General features: G+C 38.6%; 1 protein-coding gene across 1 annotated transcript in view; it reads left to right on the top strand.

Moving 5' to 3' along the window:
- The window catches only part of FRK (fyn related Src family tyrosine kinase), a 106,956-nt gene that overhangs the window by 49,230 nt on the left and 31,194 nt on the right, over positions 1-26,532 (top strand). Inside the window, exon 2 of the mRNA XM_030316196.1 lies at positions 1,090-1,211. Within this exon, the coding sequence (XP_030172056.1) occupies positions 1,090-1,211 (122 nt within the window). The remainder of the gene's footprint in view (positions 1-1,089; positions 1,212-26,532) is intronic.

Below are 26,532 nucleotides of genomic sequence, written 5' to 3'. Positions count from 1 at the left end.
CTCAGGTCATGATCTCACAGTTTGTGGGTTTGAGCCCTGCCTCGGGGTCTGTGCTGACAGCTCAGAGCCTGGAGCCTGCTTCGGATTCTGTGTCTCTCTTTCTGCTCCTCCCCCACTTTCACTCTGTCTCTCTCTCTCTCAAAAATAAACATTAACAAAAATAAGAAGATGATACCTGAACAGATAAATGTTTTGTCTAAAATCTTAGATGATAAAGTTCAACTTTTTGACCCTAGAGTGGGAGGTCATTAGTGAAAAGCATATTTTCTCAGCTTCCTCTTAGTATCACCTTGGTGTCTACCGACTTGATATACATCTTAGACTGGCTGTCATGTTAAAATCCATAATTCTTTGCCAGGGTTGCTCACATTCACACATTTGTGTGTTCAGTATCTGACTCATATTTCTGGAATGTTCAGGATAGGAGGGTAAAGATAAGAAGTGGGGGTGGCACTAAGAAGACACTTCCCAGATGGAAGTATCTTTTTCACATAATCTCTCCACCAATGAAAATTTCCTTTATATTTGATAAATTCCTCCTAAACATGCAAAATCATTGCATCTTATGGTAGGTTTAGGTAGTAATGGATGAGGGGAGGGAATTAATGTCCAGAAAACTACGTTTTTAATTGTCTACACTTTAATGTGAAATGTATGAATCCTTTGATTGGAATGTTTGCCCCCTAACACCTAGAAAGTGTTGGGTGAGGCAGCGAACAGTTTGATGGTGATGATGAGTAATTGTAGAGCATGGAACCCAGCGGGCTCAAATGGCAGGCCCACCCTGGAGGCTTTGGATTTGACAGAAGGAGGACACATGACCTCTCAGACAGAATGCAGATGTGAGAAGGGACGTGGTAGCAGGCATCAGCCAAATTCCTACTTTATCATTTTTAAAAGAGTCCTGGTGAGGGTTACAGACATCCAGAAAAATCATCTCAAGTATCAAAAGCTACCATTTATACCTGTGATAGTTTCACTAAAGAATACTAAACATTTCTGATGTTAGAATACTTCTTGCCAAACTTCCTGTTCTTTAAAAAGTAATGGTTGATTGGTTAACTAAAGTTTACATCTGTTTCTTTTTAGGTGGTTCTTTGGAGCAATCAAGAGAACAGATGCAGAAAAACAACTATTATATTCAGAAAACCAGACTGGTGCCTTTCTAATCAGAGAGAGTGAAAGCCAGAAAGGAGATTTCGCCCTTTCAGGTATGGGCATTGTTTGTGTGATCTAAATATGGGTTTGAGAGTCTGTAGTCATGAACCTGCTGTGTGAACATGGACAGGTTAATTTGAAATTTGCCTTATTTCTTATTTTCATAGTACCAAAATTAAATCTGAACTACCCAAGAGTAATATAGAAATTAACAAACAGTTTCTAACTATGGATAGAAGTTTCCATATGAAATGAAGATTAAATAGGTCTGGCTGTATTTTCTCACTTTTGTATTATCTAGGGGTTTCTCCTTCTAGGGAAATGATAAGCAAAAAGTAGAAACTACATTGTTGTCAAATTTGATCTTTCCACAATACAGTTTCAATTTTTGCATTTCATTTGTCTTTGCCTGGTCGATAGAAAATGAATTGAAATGTTGGATACAAATGCATTTGGTTAATCCCATGACTTGTAAAATTTGGTCAAATGTAGTTTTTCAGCTAAAGAGTCAAATACATGTTGACTTTACATTGTCTTAGGAAGGAGGAAAGGCCTGAGAATTATCTTTAATAGTTACAGGTGCTAATATGCATGTTTCTGCTTTCATGAATCTGTCTCTCAGTGTAGGTTGCAAAGGTATTGAATGTCCTTTCTTAAAGACCATTTAGACTCATCTGTCACGTGAGACTTTTTCTCTCCTTGCTGTGCTCTGACCTCTGTATTGTCCGGGCCCATTGTATGTTATTATGTCCTTTAAAGTGTGTACTCTGTTTCTCCAACTAGACATAAACCTTTTGGCAGAAGAGATTTTGCCTTCCTTTATCCTGTTGGCCCTGTGGTAAATGTTTATCATATCTTATTGTGTCTGCCTGGCTCACTGAGCTGGAAGTCAGCATGGCCTTCATGGTGCAGTAGTGAAGCAGGCCCTGAGCCCACGTGTCCTAGGAACTTTGATTGGACCTGAACTCAGGCCAGACTATATGTGTTTGGTCCCCAGTTTTCTTCCTCACACCAGGAAGTCCCAAATATTAGGGCAGATGTATTGGAGCTGGAAAGGATTAAGGACAGTGGTGTTGAGGCAGTTTTTTTTTTCAGAAGCTCCATCCTTCAGCCCCTGCCTATTCCAGCATCAAGTTAATATGGTGTTCTCAAATTGTTTGGTTCCAGCTCCACCCCTACTTAGTTAGAGGATGCTCTTCTGGTTACTATTTTTGAAATGTACCCAAGTAGGATGAGCCTCTGACCTTTCCAATCTTGCTTATATCTAAGGTCATAATCAAAGAATTTAATGACTGGTATAGGTTGGGCATTAGCCACTCAGAATTGATGCCCTATCAGCCTGTGACTTCATACCAGTGCACACCTATATATACCCAGGTGACATAAGTGAGTATTTTATTAGGTATAATAACTTTTTTCTGATTATGAAAGCAGTATAAACACTTTTATATGAACTATCTAAAATAATCTAAGATATCATAATCTAAAATATCACCTTCTGAAGATATATTTTTAATATTTGAATAGCTTTTCTGGCAAGCTTTTTTCTGTGCTTAACCTTTAAACATATTTATTTAAACAAACACACACACTCATATTCAGAAAATAAATTGAGATCATCTTGTACAGAAAAATATGTATAAATATAAATATGTGTGTGTATATACACACCTATTTGTATGTGTACAAACGCACACAATGGTTCTAGGCTCCATTTTTCTTATTCTTTCAGTATCCTTGAATATTTTTTGCATGTCCTTTAATATTTGTCTATATCATTATTTTTAGAAACCCTGAAATCTTCCATCGAATGGGTATCTATTGAATGGGTATTAATCTATTTCATATTTTGTATATTTTCATTATTTTTAGTTATTTTGCTGTTATGAAATACGATATAGTGGACATCCTTATAGATAAATATTTGAAAATTTCCATGAGAATATTTACTCAGAGGAAGAAAAACATGTCTTTTGGAAATCTCCATGCTTAATGATAAGAAGAGATATAAGAGGATTTCTCATTTAAATGTATCCATGTTTGTTTATTTGGCTTTCCCAATACTTATATGTAAAATTAGGTAATCATTATTTGGCTAAAAGCGAGATTAAATGCTTTAGATTAGCATTAAACACAGAGAAGAATATTTCTATGAGGAAAACAAACTAAAAGTAGAATTGCTTGAGTCATATCTTTGAATAATGCCCAGACTACAGTGACTATTCTGAACACTTTCTAAGTAGAATATTATGGAACAAAACAGCTTTACGGGCTTAGAACAAAATTACAAGGATATTGGCTGTTATGTGCTGAGAATACTCTAGCGCTTGCTTATGGATCTAGGAAGCTTTGTAGGCCTTGCTCGGGAACCAGCATATCATTATGGATTCTTTTTGAATGAAGTCAAACAATTTAGAGTCTTTCAAATGAATTATCTGATTGCTGTGTATTCACTGGGGGACAAAGTAAATGCAGGCCATTATATTCTACTGAAAGGAAGATTTTCTTATTAGCCGGAAGGAGGGCTATCCAAGAGAAAAATGGAAAGAAAAGGTCTTCAATATGTCTACATTAAAACAAACAAACAAACAAACAACCCAACTACTGACTGTTGATTACCACTAAGGACCTTCAGATATACCCGTCATAGATTTATTTTCTAGTGCAGTTGTCCCCTTAATCAGCCTGAATTGATGGTCTTCAATTTTGCTGACTGCTATGCTGCCAAAGGAGGGCCAATAATACCCCTTTTCTATCTCTGTCTTTCCTACGTGAGTTTTCCTTAGAAGTATTGTCTTTATTCCTTGGGCGGCAATGGCTTGCAGCTGTCAGAGAAGAGCTTCATGAAGAAGCATGATTTATTGATGCTGGGGCGGGCTCGAAGCAGCGGCCCAAGGTTGGGGTGGGTGCTAATTGGTTTGTTGTGATCCTTGCATGGCTGTCGGCTCTGATGAGGTCTGAGTAGATCTGGAAAGAGAGTTAGGGCCATGACACTTCTCCTAACAGCAAGGCACTAATTAGCTGTGAATTACAGCTGCACTTTTGGATATTACATATTATATGTGGTAGCCAGAGAATCTGTCTTCATTAGATGCATGACAGGTAGTTTTAGTAGCCCTACTGTTATTTGTCATTGGTAGTGAATTGTTTTTCTGATGAAAAATATAAAATTTCGATTGCATGTCAACTTGTTGGGCTATCTTTTGACTTCAATCAAGTACTTCAGAGGAAATATTATTGTTATTACCATTAATATTAATTTGCTGTTTGGAGTTCTGTAAGCATTTATAGTACTGTTTAAAGTACACTTTAAGGAAAATACACTTTGAAGGCTAAAATTGAGCTGTAGGTGGGTTTTTCAGAAGAGATTCTGCATTGCACATTGTAATTTTACCTTAGGCAACTCTGCATATAAAAACCTCTAAAGTTGTAGAGAGAATTCCAGATTCATTGTCAATGAAACCCTTTTAAGAGCAAACGATAATAGATTGGAGATAGTTGAAAAATGACTACATTGAGGACACGAGGCAAAAAAAGCTCATCAGCAATATTAAGGGAGATGCATTTAGAAGTTGATATCATTTATGTATACATTTGCTTATTTCTTCAACAACATTCGAGTGCCTACCATGTGCCAGGCCTCTGCTAGGTGAAGGGCAGCAAAGGCAGCAAGGCACAGTCCCTGGACCCAGTCTTCAGGAAGGTACAGCTGTCTAGTGAGAGGAGTGGAGGCAGGGGCCCAGTCTCTGAGGGGGAGCAAGAAGGTTTCACAGAGGAGGAAGCATTTGTGTTCTGGACCAATGATTGTTACCAGGTAGCAGTGTGGGAATGATTATTTCTGGCAAGGCAAGTGAATGGAGTTGTATGTCTGGTGTGTGTGTGTGTGTGTGTGTGTGTGTGTGTGTGTGTAGCAGGGATGGAGAAGAGGAGAGAAAGAATGGCAGAAAATGAACCTGGAAAGCAAGGTTGGAGCTAGACTGTTCAGGGCCTTGTAGACCACGTGAGGAATTTGGATCTTGTTCTACAGAGGGAAATTTTAGACAGAAAGTGACCTGGTCTGACCTTTCAGAGTATATGGAGAAGGGATGAGTTTTGCAGGTGATAGTCTGAGGAGTGTTAGGACAAATACGGTGGCATCCCTTGCAGCTGTTTGCAATCACAGGTGCAAGGCAGCAGAGTTCATCAGCATTCTGCACAGAGGACCAATGGGACCCAAGCTCAGCTGGTCACACCAAGGTTCTGCCCTGGCACAGGGTATCCCCAGAAACCACAGGGCCCCTCTGTTGCTCTCCTTTTCTTATGAGGCAAGTGTGGGAATCACTGAGGACTCACAACAGCAGTCTTTGCTTTGGTGCTAAGCAATCTGAGTGTGGGTATCAACTACTTGCAGGGCTATTTGGAAATCCCAGCACGTATGGGCTTTGGGCACTGTGGGAAACTGCAGCTCATTTTTTGTCTGAGGAAACCATGGGGCCTGTTGCAAGTTGTGGTCGGGTGCAGTCCCTCTTGCTGGCCATAGGGGGTGATAGTGAAACCGGCTCAGTGGGCCCTCAACACACAATCAAGAAACAGCTTCTAGGGTTCTTTACTAGAGAGTCCTGCTTATCTCCAATGATGACAGCCTGAAGCGGGGCAGAGGTATGGGAATGGAGAGTAGGAAACGGAAGTGAGAAATATTCAGAAGATGGAACTGACGGGAGTTGGTAGTTGATCAGAAGTAGGGTACAATCAGGATGCAGAAAAATTAGGATGACTCTTGTACCTCTGACTTGAGTGATGGGGGAACAATGTGACTTTAGTCAAAATGAGGTATATAGGAGGAGATGGCTTACAGGGAGAGAGGGGAGAAGACCAAGGGAAGAAAGCTTAGAGATGTTTGAAGCAATGGACATATGGTGGACATACAAGTAGCCACCACCTCTTTTTTGACTTGTTTTTGAATTTGAGCAGAGTGCTTCTAGGATAAATTTCCATTACAGTGAACATGTAGGTCCCACGGAATATGCATGACTTTTATGATACTTTGTGATTACTATGAAGTCCCTTCTTCAGAATATAAAACAGGCCTCTGTAGGGACATATTTTTAATTTAATTTATTTATTTAAAGTTTTATTTATTTGTTTTGAGAGAGAGAGAGAGAGAGAGAGAAAATATCCCAAGCAGGCTCTGCACTGTCAGTGTGGAGCCCGACACAGGGTTCAAACTCACGAACTGGGAGATCGTGACCTGAGCTGAAATCAAGAGTCTGACTCTCAACTGACTGAGTCACCCAGGCACCCTGGGATATATTTTAATTTTAAAGTAAATATACTGAAATACTTAGACCAAGTACATGTTTTGCCTTTCAAAGTAATACATTTTTTAGAATTTATTTATTTATTTTGAGACAGAGAGAGAGAGAGAGAGAGCAAGATAGGGGCAGAGAGAGAAAGAATCTTCAGCAGGCTCTGCATTGTCAGTGCAGAGCCCGATGGGAGTCTTGAACTCATGAACGGTCAGATTCTGACCTGAGTGGAGATCAACAGTCAGAGGCTTAACCAGCTAAGCCACCCAGGTGCCCCACTCTTCAAAGTAATAGAATGCCATTGCTTAAAGTATTGCACAGATGGTAAAAGTGTCTTACAGAAAGGATATCACTTTTGTTAAAGGCCCTTAGCTGGGGCAACTCTGTGTTCATTCACTGAGGGCAACTTTGATACTTGAAAGTGGCCAGAATTATCTCAAGCAACTTTCTGAATAATATGGATGAGTAACCTGAGTGATACCATGGATACAAAGTGCTGTAACTTTTTCAATATTTCTGCATGTCTTATAAATTAATTCTGATGGTAATTCAAAAGGTAATGAGAACAACAGTGGCATCATTAGGGAAGATGCGCACCCTTTCATGTTGACCTTGTGTGTATCCTTCACATTGAACTTACGTATTCAAAGATTCATCTATATTTATGAGTAACTCTTTCACTGTAGGTAAATATGTGCTTCTCACACTAGATTATAAACTCGTTGGGCAGAAGACAGACACTTTTTTTTCTGGTACATTCTTCTCCTCTATCTCCATAGTTGCCATATACTTTGTAAAGCCAGTAGAGGCTCAAATACTTACCTCTTTACCCTATAGTCTACCAGGAACAAAGACAAGCAAGACCATTGTCACTTTCTTAAACTTCTAAAATCTGGACCACGCAAGATCACAAATAATCCTCTTATTTGCTGTGCTTCAGGCTTATTTTAGACAGACTATTTCTAACCTTGACAGGTTAGTTGTTTCCAGGTAATAAGACTTTTGTAGAGCAGACAAAATTGGAAAAGGACATCACTTCTATTGTGGCCTCTGTCTCTCTGCTGGCATAGGGGTCAGACCCAAACTCACTTCCGTTGACCACTGAGATGCCATTATTGCACCCAAACTTTTTGATATCTGCTGACTCGTTCTAATGTGTTGCTGGCCCAATGGCAAAAGGCTGTGTGTTTTGTTACCAGTCCCCTGAGCTATCCATTCATTCTTCACTTAAAATTAATGTGGACATAGTGGCCACAAGAGTGTGTCAACAGTTCTATTACTATTAACCATGAATGTAAATACAATTGTATCTCCCAAGTAGGAGCCCATATTAAATGGTTAGAAAAGATTGCTCCTTGAATTTATTATGCAATGAAACTTCTATGGATTCTGGGAGCATTTTGATATTGGTTAAAGATGTTTTGCTTTTTAAAAAGTGCACATGCTGCAGAAAGAAATTTTTATGTTAATAACTCCAGTATCTCATATAAAATATATTAAATTTTAAACATGTTGGTGCCATCTTAGAAAATGCCTTTTAATTAAAGTCATAATTTAGTTGTATCCAGCTTAATTGCAAATATCATTGCCTGTAGTAGCAAGTGGCTTTTTTTGTGAGTTATGATATTTCTTAACATTTCCTTTTCTTAACACTACTACTGATAAATTATATTTCAAATGTTTTAAATACTCTATAAAGTTAAATTAACATTTTATTATCTAGTGCATATATCTGTGTTTATGTCTGTACATATACAGACACAAAGAGATGCATAGACAAAGAAGCTTTTCTCTAGAGCACTGGCTTATGGAAAAATATTCTCTATTGAAAATCTATGACTAACATTTCTAGAAGTCACAGTTCTTTAGCGTTCTTCTTTCACTTGTCTGTGAATACTACATACTAACTTATCTACACTTTCTTTTCTGGTTTTGCTTACCTTGTTTTATTTATTAAAAAAAAACCCCTCTCTGTATGAATATTTTGAGCTATTTGGAGGAAAACACAATAAAAGAAATGATGCATATTATTGCTTTTTGAATGTAACCTTATAATAATACATTTCAGATATTAAATAAATAAGTAGGAAGTTGATAAGTCATGTGGAGGTCGGTGAAATTGTTTCCTTTTTGTAATTCATGAAGTCTTCCATTCCGTTATTTTTTTTTTTCATTTTATTAGTTGCCACATTAGGTGTATTCTTATTTATATTTTGTCCCATTTTTATACTTCTAGATGGAGGTAGTGGCTAGGTAAGAATTATTTGAGTTAGCATCCTCCTGTTTTCTATTCAAGAACATACATAAGCCAGAATCAGAGCGGCTCTGGAAACTGAGTCTATCAATCGATAATTTGTCAGACTCTGGGTGGATATTCTCCCGACTTCAGTGTGACTGTAGATGATCTGACATAAGTGGCAGGAGCAGATTTTGACTTTCACATCAGATCAGGGCTAGCGACGAAGGAGGAGGGGGGATGATTTGACCTGTGTGACATCAGTGTGTGTTTCTGTCTTAGAGAGCCAGGACATGCAGCTACCAGGAAACCAGGCAGCCATTGCCCTCCTGAGTAGAATGACAGGGGATTCGGGCTGTCCCTTGGCAACCATGTGTAGTCCCCTCCTTTTCTGCATCCAAATGGGACAGCTGCTTGCAGCACAGCAAATGCTGTACAGATGGAAGATGACAGACAATGATAGTGTGTTGCAAACTGGGTGAATTTAACCTCATAGAAAGAAAGGAACGAGAACTTTGCTCTCTTGTGATTGTGTTTTTCACCCATTCTTCTGGTTAAACAAACAACTCAGCATTACTGTCTTAGTCGGTTTTGTGTGCTATCACAAATTACCATAGACTGGGTGGTTTAAAACAGCAAGCACTGATTTCTCACAGTTGTGGAGGCTGGACGTCCAAGGTCAGGCTGCCAGCAGATTCGATGTCTGATGAGTGTTCCTGGTTTGTAGCCGGCTGCTTTCTTGCTATATTCTTACATGGTGGGGAGAGAGAAAGAGAGAGAGGCTTTGCACGTGAGCTCTCGTCTCTTCCTCTCCTTTATAAGGGCGCTATCCCTTCATGAGGATTCTACCTTCATGGCCTCACCTATACCTAATCACCTCTCAAAGGCCCATTTCCTAATACCACCACAATTGGGGATTAGGGCTCCAATGTACGAATTTGAGGAGGAGACAGGCATCAGTCCGTAACGATCACAAAGGACTGAATTCTGTTCTTTGTCAGCAGGAATGCCAAGGGGGCAAGAGAAGATCCACCTTTCTTCCAGCAAAGCCACGGGGGCTGAACAATTGCTAAACACTGGCAATATGTTCAGAGGCTTGGTGCTTTAGCAGCCTTCCTGTGTGTGCTCTAAGAGAAAGAAATGTACACTCATTGAATTGGATGGAGAGGAAGACCAGTGCATATGTTTTCTTCTGAAATGCCAAGCTTTTTTTTCTTTCAACGATGAGTATAATGGGAAAAATAAATAGAAGTAATGAGATTCTGTATATGCAATAACAACCTTTCCCAACTTATGTTCCAGAATGTGGTCTTTGATAGGCCAGAAGTGGTCCATAGAACAGAAGATTTAGGAGTTAAATGCATTTGAAAAACATTCCCTCAGCCCTGACTCGACAAAGCACATAAAAGTCTTAGAAGCCCTACAGCAAAGAAATTTAACTTTTCAACCCGGAGTTTCCAAAAATCACTTGATTAGAGAACCATTGCTTTTTCTATAAAACATGGTTTAGGAAAAAATGATAGTATAAGAGATGATAAACAATAATCAGAAGATGTAGAGAAAACTCATACTCATGAGATATTCACTAAAAGGAACAGAAAATTTTTTTGAAAGCATGATTTGCAGTTATAAAATTCAAGCAAATAAAAATTCCATGAAATTAGCCATAAAAAGCAGCATGAAAAGGTAATAGATCGGAGATAGCAAACAACAAAATTGCCACTTTAGGAATGTAAGGAGAAAGTTGAGGCGCTCTTGGACAGAGAAGAAAAACAGATGAAAATTTGTGAGGGACGATAATGCACAAACTGGAGACATTTCTTGAAATTTATAAGGATAATGAAATGCAAGCAACAGTTAAATATGTGGTAGAAGAAAATTTTCCTGAGGTGAAAAAAAAAAATCTGTGCTTGTAAATTAAGAAGACTCACATTGTTGCCTACCTAGTGTATCTTTTCAAAATAATTTAGTATCAAAGATAAACAAAGAATTCTGCCAGCATCCAGGAAAAAAATAATTTCAAAAGAATGAAAATTGAGTTAAGAATTCTTTCTCTACACTAAAAATCAACATAAAAATTAAAAAGAAAAAAAGAAACAAAATTTAACCACTGATAAAAGACCAAAAAAAAAGAAAGAAAGAAAGAAAGAAATACAGAAAGAAAAAGAAAACCCCCACCATATAAAGTATTCCTTCTTTCCCCCGCCAACTTTACTAATAAAGTTGAAAAGATAACTGTGTACATTTACCTAAATTCACCAGTTTTAATATTTTGTGACATTTATTTTCTCTCCCATCATTCATATCCCTCTTTTTCTTTTTAAATGTTTATTTATTTTTGAGAGAGAAAAGAGAGAGAGAGAGGATCTAAAGCGGGTTCTGCATGGATAGCAGAGAGCCCAATGTGGGGCTCGAACTCATGAACCATGAGATCATGACCTGAGCTGAAGTTGGACACTTAACCAACTGAGCCACCCAGGCACGCATTCATATGTCTCTTTATATAGACATATATATAGAAATTACAGAGATCATATCCCTTCCCTTTAAAAACTTTAGTATCAATATGTATGTCTTAGGAATAAGGACACTCTTTTACATTACTATAATACCATTAAACTTGAGAAATTTCACAGTGATAGAACAATATCATCTATTATAGTGTATATACTCAAATCTCTCCAAATGTCCTTGCTACGTCTTTATTTATTTGCGTTTTGATGCAATAAAGGATTATGCATTGCATTTGGTTATTGTATCTCATTAGTTTCTTTTATCTAGCAGAGTCAAAGCCTTTGATAACTCTCCTTTGCATACCCCATAAATTCTTATCTACCTTGACATTTCAGCCCTTCATAGTACTGCTCAAGGCTGTCTCCCAGCCTAATCTTTCATACTCTTCTTAGTCAAACTGTGCTTCCTGCAAGATGAACACCAGCTATTACATGACCATGCCTTGCACTTCCTCTCTTCCTAACCCTTTTTTTTTAACTTTCTGTAAGCAGGGTACTCGGACTTAGCATAGTGTCTTGCATGTAGAAAATTTTTTTTGATAAATGTTTACTAAAGGTTGAATTGTTGTAACAGTTTGCTACTAATTTTTTTCTCACCTCACCTTTTCTTTATGTAGAAAAGCAAATTTAAAAAATATTGGGAGGAATATTTTGAATTTTTAAAAATCATTTATTCATTGATTCATTCATCATAAAACTTTAATTTGTGTATGCTATGTGGCATAATTGTACAGACAGCTAGCTCACGCTATCACAAGCATTTGATTATTATGCATAGAAAGCAGTTATATGCAAAATACTTTTAGAACCGAGAGAAGAGAACAGTTATTTCCTGGATTAATAAAGGAGGGCAGGGACGCCTGGGTGGCTCAGTTGGTTGAATGTCCAACTCTTGATTTCGGCTCAGGTCATGATCCTGTGGTTGAGGGATCAAACCCTGAGTCAGGGCTCCATGCAGAATGTGGAGCCTGCTTGAGATTCTCTCCCTCTCTCCCTGCCCCACTCCTGCTCGTACATGCACTCACTCGCTCTCTCTCTCTCATAAATAAATAAATAAATAAATAAATAAATAAAATAAGGGAGGGCATTACAGGGAAATGAGACAACAGTGAACACTACCCAATAGTGAGTAGAAGTAAATGGAAAATACTATGCACAAAATTAATTTTTTTGTTCAGATAATGCGCATTGTTAAGAACCTTCCTACTCTGAAAAAAAATTAGATTATGCTCATTAGATTGAGATAGGAATTATTTTGAACCCTTTGACAAAAAAGGTAGAGATCTGTAAATTATTCATCCATTACTACCCATATGCTTGAATAACTATCAAGGTAGTAGACTGTATATATTATACATTTGATCATGATAAATTCAATATGAGTTTTATTTTTGAATAGCATGATAGTGCCAGAACTGAGATTTGAACCTAGGTCTCTCTGGATCTTGGGCCCAGATAACATACAAACTTAATGATCTCAAAGAGGGAAAAAGAGGAAAGATTAAAAGAAAAGTTGAGCAGTGGAAGACAGCAGGAAGCAAAGAGAAGAACATTTGAGAAGAGATGGTGTTGAGTTCTGGATTGAATAGGAAATGAATCTTGGCTTTGGAAATGAGTCTGTGACCCACAGGCCTTCTAATTCTTTCTCTTTTCCACTTGTCTTGAGCATTTTCTTCCAGTTTATACTTCAGGGAAATAATAACTAAATAAATGTTTGCATCTCAAGGCTTCCTGATTCCTTTTTTTTTTTTTTTTCAACGTTTATTTATTTTTGGGACAGAGAGAGACAGAACATGAACAGGGGAGGGGCAGAGAGAGAGGGAGACACAGAATCGGAAGCAGGCTCCAGGCTCTGAGCCATCAGCCCAGAGCCCGACGCGGGGCTCGAACTCACGGACTGCGAGATCGTGACCTGGCTGAAGTCGGACGCTTAACCGACTGCGCCACCCAGGCGCCCCAAGGCTGCCTGATTCTTAAATCAAATTAAGCATGTAATCAATTTCTTTTAAGTGACAAAAAAGTATTTGAAAAAATCCTGTAGAATTAAGCCCAACCAATGTATTTCATATGGTGTTTATACAAACAAAGACTTTTGTCTACAGTGCTGAATGCTATACCTCTGCCTTTATTTTAAAACCAAAACACGATGCCGGCTTCTATTGTCTGCTTATACTGTTTACAACATTGGGCCATTGGAGGGCTTTCGGTCAAAGCCCCTTGCTTTGGGGCTTTGCTCCCTCTTGTGGCACATCAGGAAATAACATGTCATTTTTGTTTTGTTTTTAGTTTTCAAGACTCATTAATTTATAGGATGGGAAAGAATACCTGATTTTAGTTGAAAACAAGTTTACAGTTTTAAAATATCTTTAGCAATCTATGCTATAAATGAAAACACCCCCGACTGGCAGTAATTTTACTTTATTAATTTCAAAAAATTGACCAAGGTTTAAATTTTCTTAATGATTCAGGTATCTAGTTACTGTGTGGTGATAGTTACACAAAATGTGTTCATGATGTAATAAGTGAATGAAATAAATACAATCCAATTTAATAAGTTAGTAGCTTTGATTTTAAACTACATATTTAAAATGATATATGTATTTTAGCTACTTTATAACTATTTATCAGCATCACATCAATCATGAAGTCATTTCTAATGCATTTTAGAAACGTGCTTTGCATTAAGTTGTTAGAAATTTTGGCACAGGAGCTACAATCTGAGAAAGTATTCTGTTGTCTTAAAAGCCTATGCATGGCAGGTACTAAATTTATTTTCCTATTTGTGTTAGTGGGGCAGAGACTTTCTTAAATCCCTTCTCTCTGCAGAGTTAGCTCCTTATCACCTGTAGATGCTGTTAAAAATATTTTTCTGGAAGTTAAATATGGAACAGGCAAAAATGTAAAGGGAGAAAAACAAAAATTATATTCCTATTATTATATAATTTTAGTAAGCATCATTTTCTGTATATCTCTTCTGTGTATAATTCTGAACAAAATGATGACCCAGGCCTTCAGGAACTTTTCATTCATTCATTCATTCATTCACTCATTCATTCAATACTTATTTAATGCCCACTGTGTGCATTTAGTATTCAGAAGGCTGAGCTACAATGGCAAACAAGATTGTCTCTGCCCTCATGAAGCATACATTCTAGTTGGCAGTGGAAGGGAGATGCGGAAAGATATCTATATATTTGTTGTGTTACTCTGGTTTCTATAAGAGGAAGCAAACAGTTGAAATCAAGGAAAACACTTTGTTTTCCTATACAGAATAATGATGGATTGGAGTAGAAATGAAAATTGCCTTCTAACACTGACAATTTGAAAGAAATATGGAAGCATCATTTTACACTAAGAATATCTAGGCTGGGAAGATGAGGTCATCAGAGCTTCAGTTGGATTCTCCCATTAAAGGTATTACGGTTTATGATTATGAGCTCTGTAGCCTGGTTGTTTGGTTTGGGTTCTTCCTCTTATACCGGGTGGCTTTTGGCAAATCACTCAGCCTCTCTGTGCCTCTGTTCCTTGTTCAGCAAAATGGAAATTAAAAATAGCATCTACCTCTTGGTGGTGTCCTTTGGATTAGATGAGTTACTACAATACACGTAAGGTACTTAAGACACTGCCTGGTACCAGGCAGGCAATATATATATCTGCCATTGTTGTTAGCATTCAAACCTAAGCAATAATGAGCCTTCAGACTATTTAGCATGTTGTGATATAACAACAGGACCATGAAAGTATGCTAATTGCTAGGTGGGATGGACCTAAGAAGACACTAGTTTTGTTCTCATCTCTTTGAAATTTGCAGTGTAGTTTCAGCATTTTGTTTTGTTAGCTTTGGTAATTTAGGTTGTAAAAAGCAAGGATTAGGTGTGATAATGGAGCTGCTATCAGGGTGGGAGGGATGCCCAGTGAACAGGGCAGAGTCTCAAAAGTCAAGCACATTTATCATCACATATGACCACGTATAACCCACCATGTTGCCCTGAATGGGCCTTTGTCACAATGATCAACCTCCAGAATTCTTAGGTTCCATCTGTTTAAATTTGGGTTTTAGTTTTTCTCTTTCAGAAGGAAGAAATCATCATTTTTCTCCACCACATTCCAATGTTGTGATGACTGTATGTATTTCTATAAAGTCCCTTGCTAGAATAGTAGAGTTAGAATTTGGACAGGAAAGGATTTTCAGATCATCCAGTCAAAATACGCATTGTACAATTGAAGGGATTAGAGGACAGATAGGGTAAGTTACTTGTCCAAGGTAACACAAGTTGGTGTGAGGGTGGCTAGCTGCAAAATTGGATCTTTTGACATCTTTTAAATATTGTTCAGAAATCATGCTGCTTTCTTTAAAATGTCTTCTGTTAGTCAGTTTTTGTCCCTCAACTCAGTGGTTTACTCATTTGCGGGAGGGTTGTTGGTTGGTGAGGCTCTGTCAGAGGTACCAGACCTGGGTTCAACTCCATGTATCTTTCATTCTGGGACTCAGGCCGAGGGAGCAGGGGCAGTCTGGGTATGGCACTCTCAGGGTGGAGAGCAGAAGATGGGGTGGAGCAAAGAAGAGGAGGGCAAACTATTCAGACTGTTTAAAGCTTCTGCTAGGAAGTGCCATACGTTGTGTTTGCCCCCACTCCAAAGGAATCACATAGCCGCATCCTAAGCCAGTGTGATGGGGAGGTATGTTGCACCTATTGGAAGCCATTGCAAGGGCCAAGAGAGAATGATTCATTGACATGCCTCGTATCAATAAATGCAGCCTAAAGGCTCAAGATCCAGTAGAAGAGGTACAGTGTAAATATTGAAGGCATTCAGGACAGCTTCCCTCCCCCTCACTGAGTGTGCCACTTTGGCATATGGATTATTTGAGCTGAAGGCACTTTAGACCCTGTGGGCTCAAGAGAAACTTTTGTCCCTCCTTTAAGCATACAGAAGAATCTAAATTAGGGCCTTTCCAGAATACGGGTTATTAACAAAGATACATTTTTTTTTTAATTTTTTTTAATTTATTTTTTTATTTTTTATTTTTTTCAACGTTTATTTATTTTTGGGACAGAGAGAGACAGAGCATGAACGGGGGAGGGGCAGAGAGAGAGAGGGAGACACAGAATCAGAAACAGGTTCCAGGCTCTGCCATCAGCCCAGAGCCTGACGCGGGGCTCGAACTCACGGACCGCGAGATCGTGACCTGGCTGAAGTCGGACGCTTAACCGACTGGGCCACCCAGGCGCCCCAACAAAGATACATTTTATCTGAGTGACCCATCTGTATGGCAGGGCAAACATCTAATTACCAAACATCTGCTCTTCTTATCACCCTGTCAAATGCATTTCTTTCCTCTGCAATCCCAGACCCCAATCCCCTTCTCTTCAGTTCAGAATGACGTATGTACTTGATTTTGCTTGACTGTCTTTGGAATTTCCCTGTCTGTGTGGATTCCCCTCCCCATATGCACGCTTATTTTAAATTTGATTTTTCTCCTGTTAATCTGTCTCATGTCAACTTGATTCTTAGTCCAGCTAGAAGGACATTTGAGGGGACAGGAATTCTTGCTCCCCAACAATATATAGGAACAATAGTGTGGAATGAATTCAATAACAGAAGTGAGATACAAAGGACCAAGGGAGCTGCTCTGCTTGCTTAGGCCAGAGGCTTAACGGAGTAGGAGATGCCTGGGCAGGGCCTTGAAACATGAATTTAGCTCTAATATATAAATAGAATAGCATTCTAGTTGGAGTTAACAGTTTGTGCAAATGCACAGACAGGAGCCAGCATGGTTGGAGGGGGACAGGGAGGAAACAAAAAGCAAAAACAAAGGAACCAGCATGGTTGGGGAGGGTGGGGAGGAAAAAAAAGGAAACAGTATGGTGCATTCAGGAAACTATAGATAGGTATTTAAACCTTGAAGGTAGAGTGCAGCAGAAAGCTCTCCTCAGGCATTTGAACTTAGCAATAGGAAACACTTGAAGAGCTTTAAAAAGTAGAATGGCAAGTTCAGATTCAGGTTTTAGAAGGCTACTCGGGTGACTGTGGCAGATGGACAGTGAGGCTGGAGACAGGGAAAGCAGTGTTGGAGCTTGCTCCAGTAGTCCAGGAGAGAGAAATGGAGGGGCAGTCCACGAGGTGGTGGTGGTGGGTGCAATGCTCAGTCAGAGATGAGAAGTCAGGAAGAGAGGGGGTACACGGGTAACCCCCACATCTCTAGTTTAACCATCTGGGTTTCAGGATGGCAGTACCATTCACTGAGAGTATTCAAGCTGGGGTGGAAACTTGGGAAGCAAGATAATGGGAGTTAAAATTTTGACTTGGTACATTTGAGGTGCCTGAGGGATCTAGAAGGCAAGAGTGAAGGCAGCATTGCAGAGAGAGACTGGGAGTCACCGCATATTCATTATAGTCATTGGAAGCCGAATGTCTGCAGTAACATCAAGAACAAGTTGTGACAGATTATGCGATGTCCTGGGTCAGAGCAAAGCCAAAGGAGCAGATGGAGGGGCAGAAGCCTGAGAAGCAGTAAAAATGAGAAACAATCATGGTATTAGATGGAGTGCAATGTTTCAAGGAGGGAATGTTCAAGCTATGTTTCCCTTTAAAAGATGTCAATTGCAGAAATAGGCCTTATCTGCAGCATTATCATCATCTCATGATTAAGAAGTAGCAACAGGGGCGCCTGGGTGGCGCAGTCGGTTAGGCGTCCGACTTCAGCCAGGTCACGATCTCGCGGTCCGTGAGTTCGAGCCCCGCGTCGGGCTCTGGGCTGATGGCTCAGAGCCTGGAGCCTGTTTCCGATTCTGTGTCTCCCTCTCTCTCTGCCCCTCCCCCGTTCATGCTCTGTCTCTCTCTGTCCCAAAAATAAATAAACGTTGAAAAAAAAAAAAAAAAAAAAAGAAGTAGCAACAAATTCATGTGCTTCCAGAGCAAGTAAAGTGAGCGTTGCCTTTCGAGAGCTGCCTGGCCATCAAGGGAGACAGTTGGTGTAAGGATCAGTTGGTGTAAGAGTGTGGCGTTCAGGGTTTTATCACCTGCTCATGGCACTAATATTTACCTGCTTTGTATCCAGGGGCAAATTACTTAATCTCTTCGTACACTTTAGTTTCTCCTCAGTAATGTGATGAAAATGATATCCATATCCCACAGGGTTGTTAGGAGGATTAAATAAAATATTACATAAAAAAAGCACTGAGCACACTGCTTGCTTAAGGCAGATGCTCAATAAAAATCCAATTGCTCTTTTTATTGTGCACAAAAAGCGCTGCGTTTTGCACGGAAAGATGGAGGCGTTGGCGCACCTGGCCCTGGATCATGCGCTTTGAACTTTTTCTGGGAGTAGCGATGGATCATGCTGAGTGTTCACAGTTGTTCACCTGCTTCACCCTTGAGCTGGTGAGTCATTAGGAAGATGATTGACCAGCCTTCCAAGTGCAGCCTGTGACTAGGGGATGGTGTGTCTGTATTGTGGAGTGTTTACCTGAACGTGACCTGTAGTACGTATGCACCGAAGGATGACAAGTGCAATGTAACCAGACAGATCCTTGTGTAACTATCATCAAATACTTATCTGAAGTGCACAGCAGGCACATATCCTATATCCTGGGTCCTCATTCAATATGAAGAAATTTCCAAGAATGAGAGCTATTGTCTCTTGGAAATGTGAAGGAATAATGAGCAAATTACCAGTAGTTGTCATGCATATGTAAGCAGCATGAAAAAAGTGGAAGGAGGTCATATTCTGCTATGAGAATAAATAAATCAGCTAATACACAAGAAGTCCTTCCCATTTTCACAAGAAGATAAAAATTGATTTCAGGGTATTTTAATTATCATTCACTACATTCCACAGTGACTTAGATGTTCACTCAGATTAATATGTCTGCTACTTACTGAAAGCAGGGAGAAGAGGAGTTCTCCAGCATGGGGAAAGCTTCCTGAGGGTTTTGAGAGAATTTTTACAAGGAAGGGAAAGAAAGATACCATTCAGAAACCTTTGAGATCTAAAACATTCTCCTGAGAAATTAGTAAATTACTACTCTGTTAAACAAACAAGCCAGGAAACAGGAAGTAAGTGGTTGAAAGCTTTGCTGTTCTACTGTCATTTGCTGACACCCCAGATGACTAGACTTGGCTTCCAGCCCTGCAAACAAGTAGGGATTTTATTTTGGAACCTTGGACTTTGCCCAATCAGTACAAGAGAGATTTAGACTAAATCAATTTTAAAATGTCTTGTCTTTCCCATATCACATTCTCTTTTTGTTGACAGACTACTAGAATTTGCAAAGACTAGTCTAATATTGTTCTTTCTGAGGAATCTTTTATTATTTATTTATTTAAATTTAGTCTTGAGAGAGAGAGAAAGAGACAGAGTGCGTGTGGGGGAGGGGCAGAGAGAGGGGGAGAGGCAGAATCCAAAGCAGGCTCCGAGCTGTCAGCGCAGAGCCCCACGTGGGGCTTGAACCCATGAGCTGTGAGATCATGACCTGAGCTGAAGTCGGATGCTTAACCACTTAACCGACTGAGGTGCCCCTGAGGAGTTTTTTATAATTTGTAAAGGAGCTTCCAACTTCCCATGATCAGAAAGCTAGAGAATTAGCCTATTCCATTGTTGGACAGTTTTTTTCCATTAGAAGTTCCTTCTTATGTTTAGTAGATGCACCATTTCATTTGATTATCATTTCATTTGTGCATGTTTGCTTCCTTCTACAAAAGGTTTTAAGTTGGCTTACACTACCAAAACACAGTGTCAAACACAGCAAAACATAAAAAAGACAAAACCAATGAAAAAGAACAGAGAAATAGAATTTGCTGAGCCTCTAATGGGAGATAATTATCACAGTTTAGAAGTCAGTTTAGCCACGGGTTTTCTGGCAGATAAGGCAAAAAGGGGAACACATTGTGTTTCTCACTGGCTTAATGTAGGAAGAGATGCATTATGATTTTAAGCATTAAGTTCAAAGAGAAATGAATTCACGGGGGTCTTTATATAAAGACTATCAAGTATCAGAATAGACAGTCTTGAGCTAAATGTGTGAACATTGTCTTACATGGTTAATTCTTATATTGCCTCTCTAAAAAAGCTGGAAACATTATGTATGCATTTTTATTTTAAAGTCACTGTACCTTTATTTCCGTTGGTTTGGAAAACAGAGGGTGTAAAATACTCACAAATCTGGCAATCTTTTCATGTTGGCAAATTTAATCATCTTTTCCCATATGCAATTATGGTTTTCACAGGGACCTCAGTAGGGTTCCTTTAGCGCTAAAGGCCCCAGGATATGTAAGCTGCCAGATGTATCCTCATGTTTGCAATTGTACTATTCTCTTAATTTTGTACCCCTCTTATTTCCTTCGCACATTATGTTTCTTCTTGTTCCTTCATAATTTTTGTGATTATATTTTTAACTCTCAATTTTCAGAGCTATTACAATTTAGTAGTCATTTAGTGCTATAAACATGGTGCAGTGAGCATCCTTATACATATAGCTTTTCCTATTTTGGATGATTAACTGCATTTAGTTTCCCATATAAATGCTTTCATTGAATTTCAGGTTGAAAATGGACCCACATTAATGGACACTGTCAGAGCCACCCCTTTGCAATGTGTTGGTGTATTTATATTAAGAATGCTGCTGCTGTTGTTACTCATGACAGTTTCTGTGTTTTGTTTGTTTATTTGTTTGTTTTGTTTTGTTTGTCTGTTTTTTTCATTTTCTGTGTTTTCTTTGTGAGGACCAAATGAGAAATTTCTCATTTCGATTCCAGGAATGGTTGTGGTTTTTTTGGCTTTGTTTTTCTGTTTTTGTTTTTGAGTAACAGTTACTATTTTCTTCAGGGAATCAGGTAACTGAATTGTTTCCCTCATGGCTGTGAGCTGCCAGAAACGCAGAGTTGAATCTTTGGTGCGTATCTAGCAAACATGGATTGGAATGTAAAAAGTACCTCTTACATAAAGCATACCAACCTTGTTCCTAGAGTATCGTCCCTTCCTTCACCTTTTGTCCTATTTCCTTCATCCACTTATTCTAAATTTATTTTATTTTGATAATTTATGCAAGCCTTTGAGTCCTTCTGGAACAAAGCAGGGATACAGTTAAATACATGCATGTCAATATTTGGATTATTTCCTTAGGGTAAGTTTTGAAAAGTGGAAGCACTGGCTCACATGTCATATTAAATCTTAACCCAGTGAAAGATTTTCTGTAGGAAACTGAGATAATATAATCCGAGCATGTAAATTCCTGGTGATTTATTGCAGATATAATATTGAGTGAGACATTAGAGTCCCGAGAGGAATAAAGAGTCAAGTTGTTTCCTGGAGACTTTCTCTGCAATATCAGATGCTGCAAAAAGCCATTTTCACGTGAAACTGTGGGAGATACTTCCCAGTCATCTGGCAACATATCCAATGTTACAATTATGTACTACTAATTTAAAGAGATACTCATCTTTTTTAAATTTTTATTTTAGTTAGTTAGTTAGGTTTTTTTTTTTTATTTTTTTTTTCAACGTTTATTTATTTTTGGGACAGAGAGAGACAGAGCATGAACGGGGGAGGGGCAGAGAGAGAGGGAGACACAGACTCAGAAACAGGCTCCAGGCTCTGAGCCATCAGCCCAGAGCCCGACGCGGGGCTCGAACTCACGGACCGCGAGATCGTGACCCGGGCTGAAGTCGGACACTTAACCGACTGAGCCACCCAGGCGCCCCTATGTACTACTAATTTAAAGAGATACTCATCTTTTTTTAATTTTTTATTTTAGTTAGTTAGTTAGTTAGGTTTTTAAAGTAGGCTCCACACACAATGTGGGGCTTGAACACACAACCCTGAGCTCGAGAGCCATATGCTCTACCAACTGAGCCAGCCAGGTGCCCCCAGATATTCATCTTCTTAAGATGTGTAAACAATAAAATTAGTGTTCTCTTCTGAAAATTTAAGAGCCAGCTTTGAAAGGGAGTTTGGCTTACTTTTAGAAGGATCATAAGGGTCTTGTGGATAAGACCAACATTTTCCTCAAAAATGTCATAAGTATTTGGACAGACATACAGTTTAGGGTAACGGATTATGTAGTCTTTGACTTACAAAGGTACCTAGTATTGGGGTGTATCTTCAAATAGCACTTGTAGTAAATTTTTCTGAGTCGGCTAATGAAGACATTTTCTTCATGGGTCTTCACTTAGCTCAACCTACCAGTTTAATAGACTTACTGACCAATGTCCACAGCACTCTGAAATATGCCTGGCTGGAAGGCAAAAGTCCTTGGGGATGCACTAGTTGAGTCATATGCGTAAAAAGTAGTTCCATTTATTCCCTTTGGTTGTATTGTGTGTGTTTTATTTTCCGAGAAAAGAAGATAACAACTCTTCTGCATGATACTTTTTAAAATCTTTTAAGATAGATGTACTTTCTGCTTTCAAAACTGTTCATACTGGGATCCTACTGTATCTGCTGTAGAACAAAATAGAGTGCACAATGAGTGTGTGTCTTGAATTCTGTTTTAATAGGGATACGATATAATAAGTCAATTGAATGTTATTTACTTATTGGTGTAGACCAATGTCAGCATGATTTCTGAGGCAATGGTATAGGAGGAGTTATTGTGATTATCTTCATAATAGTTTTGAAAAGTACTAATAAGCAGGAGTTTGCAAGTACGGGAGCTCTCTCACACAGATTTAATAACAATTTCTTCACTTAATGTTTGGTGGTCACTGTGTAACATAATCATTATTGTGCAAGGAGTGGAAAATTTTACTTTCTAAGTGGCTCTCTTTTGTTGACAAAGCTATTTGATAGTACTGATATTCTAATATAGTGCTCACACATTGCACATTTAGATGGATCTATCATCCCTTGTGAATAATGACACTCAAACGGTCCCTGTGGGGGTCTATAGATAAGATCATTATTCTCATTTTCTAGATAAGGAAACTGAAATGAAATTCCTTGCCTAAGGTCAAAGAACAAATCACTGGTGGAATAAGATTAGGGCAGTGAGTTCTTGATTTTCAATCCTTTGTTCAATCAACTAAGTCATATTGTTTTACTCAGTATGGGAACAGATTATTATCAGTCAAGAGGAATAAAGCTGTGCCCAGATGATGCCAGAAGATCAGCTGAAAAATGAAAATCTGCTCAATCAACCATTTGTTTGCCTGTAAGATGCCAGACTACTCATTTTACTGGCATTTTTCACTGGGCTTCTAGGTTGTCTTCGTGTGTTGCAGACAGTCTCTAACTTCACATTCATATTGCATTCTGAAGTTCATTTCTGGAGGTTGCGTCTTTTAAAAAACCTAATTTTGGAATATCTTGGATTTCATAATGATGTAATATGTACTGAATCATGTGTTAGTGGTGTGGTAGAACGGGGACAGAACTCCTTGAAAGTGCTTTTAGATGAAAGCTTGCAGCACTGCTTTGTGTAGCAGCAAACACTTTTCTACCATCAGAGACCATATCAACTAGGATCTCGCCATTAGGAGAAAGCTGGACTTCTGTATCTGCCATCCACCACTTAGAAAAGCATTTTAGGGCGCTTGGGTGACTCAGCTGGTTAAGCATCGCTCTTGATTTCAGCTCAGGCCATGATCTCACGGTTTGTTAGTTCGAGCCCCACATCCAGCTCTGCACTGACAGCACAGAACCTGCTTGCGATTCTTTCTCCTCTCTCTCTGCCCCTCCCCCAGTGGTTTTCTCTTTCTCTCTCTCTCTCTCCTTCTCTCTCTCTCTCAAAGTAAATAATCTTAAAAAAAAAAAAAGAAAAGAAAAGCATTTGAGTCTGGCAAATAGGACTGAAATCATAAGATTCCATCTATATCACACATATTCCCCCACAATTAGTTACTCTGGATGTGAAGGTAGCCAAATAATCACGTGACCTATGCCACAGTCCTTACAGAAGTTAGTGGGAAGAAAGAGTTGAATTCTTTCAACAGTCAACAATCCTTTAGTCTGCTCCTTCTACATGCTTACCTACATCTCTGCAATATATCCTAATTCTTGGACATGTTCTGGTAGATTAATCTGTTGACAGGTGAAACATTTTCCCCTAGGTCAAACAGCGTACATGAGAGTCAAGATGTAAACTCAGGATGCCTGGCCTTTTAGCTAAATTCATTCAGTCATGATGCTCCTGAGTTTGTTGATTGATGGCTTCATTATATTTTATAGTTAGCCTTATGGTTTTTGCAGATGAACTACTTAGAATGCTTAACTAGTCTGAACTCCGTCATTCACAGTAAGAATGGCACAAACATTATCATTCACTTATAGTCTCTGGAATTTGAAATAGGTTTGGCTCAATAATAAAGATCACAGAAAACCAGAAAAAGAATAGAAAATTCATTTCTCCCTAGTTCTGAGACCCTGTGAATTCAATCTTTATTAGAAATGATGACTTGGGGCTCACCTAACACATTAAAACCACTTTTAAAAAACAATCATATATTTCGGATTTGATTACTCAAAAATACAATATGAAAAGTGCCTTCATCCAGACTAAAATATATTGAATTTTTCTGATGTAGCTTCTGTGGTCTAATTTGTAAATCATGTATATTGTATATATATTCATAACCATATATATATATGTGTGTGTATATATATATATATATATATATATATAGTCTCTTAGTCTTGTTTAGGTTGAAAACTTGAATGAACCTTATATAAATATCCATTCTGGATATGGGGATGGAGTAGTTATTTCTGTGTTATGTACAAAAAAAAATGGATATAAATATGAATGTCTGTCATCTAACAGTATGTATATTCTGGGGCCAAGCGTGTTTTCCTCCCTTTAAAAAGAAAATTCCAGGGAAGTCTTATCTTGAAATATTTGTATAATTACCTATTTAATTTTGCAGCAGACATTTCAGAAGCTTATATTTCACTTCAAATTCAAGAGTTAGTGAATCATTGTTCGTTCATTTAGCAGATGTTTATGTTAGTTGTTACTCTGTGCCAAGCTCTGGTTAGGTTTTGGATCAAAATGGCAGAGTCCCTGCCATCATGGATCCATTCTAAATAAATACTATCACGATTAAACAAGGTGATAAGAGGGATCTGGGAGAGGTACATTCAATAGGGTCGGGGGACAAAGGTGGTTTTGAGGATTTAAACTGAGATCTGAAGGAAGAGGCAGGCTACAAGAAGATTAGTAGGAAAAGCATCCAAGGTGGTGTTAAGGGCTCTGAGGTGAGAATTACTTGTTTTATCAAAGGGCTACAAAAAGTAATGGGAATTCAAGGAGAGAAATCAACCGTCAGACATGTTTGATCACTAAGGTGGAAACAATTGGAAATTTGGAGATTTCTTAAAGCCAGCTTTTTTATTTTAATGATGGAAAAACCGAGGCCAGGTAAGATTGAGGTGTTTTTGGTCATTTTCAAGTTCAATTGTGACCTGGGTCTCCCATCTCCCAATTTATTGCTTTTTCTTTTTTCTTTTTAAAAATATTTTTATTTTATTATTTTTTTAATTAATTTATTTTTTACATTTATTTATTTTTGAGAAACAGAGTGAGACAAAGCGTGAGCAGGGGAGGGGCAGAGAGAGAAGGAGACACAGAATCAGAAGCAGCCTCCAGGCTCTGAGCAAGCCGTCAGCACAGAGCCTGATGAGGGGCTCAAACCCACAAACTGTGAGATCATGACCTGAGCCGAAGTCGGACGCTCAACCGACTGAGTCACCCAGGTGCCCCAAAATATTTTTTAAAGTTTATTTATTTTTGAGAGAGAGAGAGAGAGAGAGATAATAGGAGAGGGGCAGAGAGAGAGGGAGACAGATTATCTGAAGCAGGCTCTGTGCTGATAGCAGAGAGCCCGACATGGTTCTTGAACTCCTGAACCATGAGATCATGACCTGAGTTGAAGTCGGATGCTTAACTAACTAAGCCACCCAGGCGCCCCTCTATTGCTTTTTCTATTAAACAAAATTACTTTTGTTGTGTTGGATCTCTCAAGTATTGGCTTTTACAGCTTCGAGTTGAAACCTTTACAGAGTTGGCAAACATTTATTTAGGCTTTCTTTATAATCAATAACAATTGCCAAACACATATCAATCGTTGTGATTTGCATCCTTATTAAGAAAATCACAAGGAGTACTTTAACTCTTCAGTCATTTATTGATTTTAGCCTCTAGCTTGGAGATCTTTTAGATTTTTTGTTGTGCATTAAGAAAAAATTCCTGTTTATGTTTAATTTCCACATAGTCCATTTCAGTTTGAAACTAGATATTGTCTGTCTTGTTCAGAAGAGGGGAATTTTTTTATTGCTTCCAATCATTTCCTGTTATAGACCTATTGGCTTGCTAGAGGTCTCAGCTATAATTTGTGTACTTTTCTT

The sequence above is a fragment of the Lynx canadensis genome, chromosome B2 (genome assembly GCF_007474595.2).
Source record: "Lynx canadensis isolate LIC74 chromosome B2, mLynCan4.pri.v2, whole genome shotgun sequence".
In the NCBI taxonomy this organism is placed as follows: Eukaryota; Metazoa; Chordata; class Mammalia; order Carnivora; family Felidae; genus Lynx; species Lynx canadensis.
The sequence above is the reverse complement of the archived record's forward strand: the minus strand, read 5'-3'. Positions and strand labels throughout refer to the sequence as shown.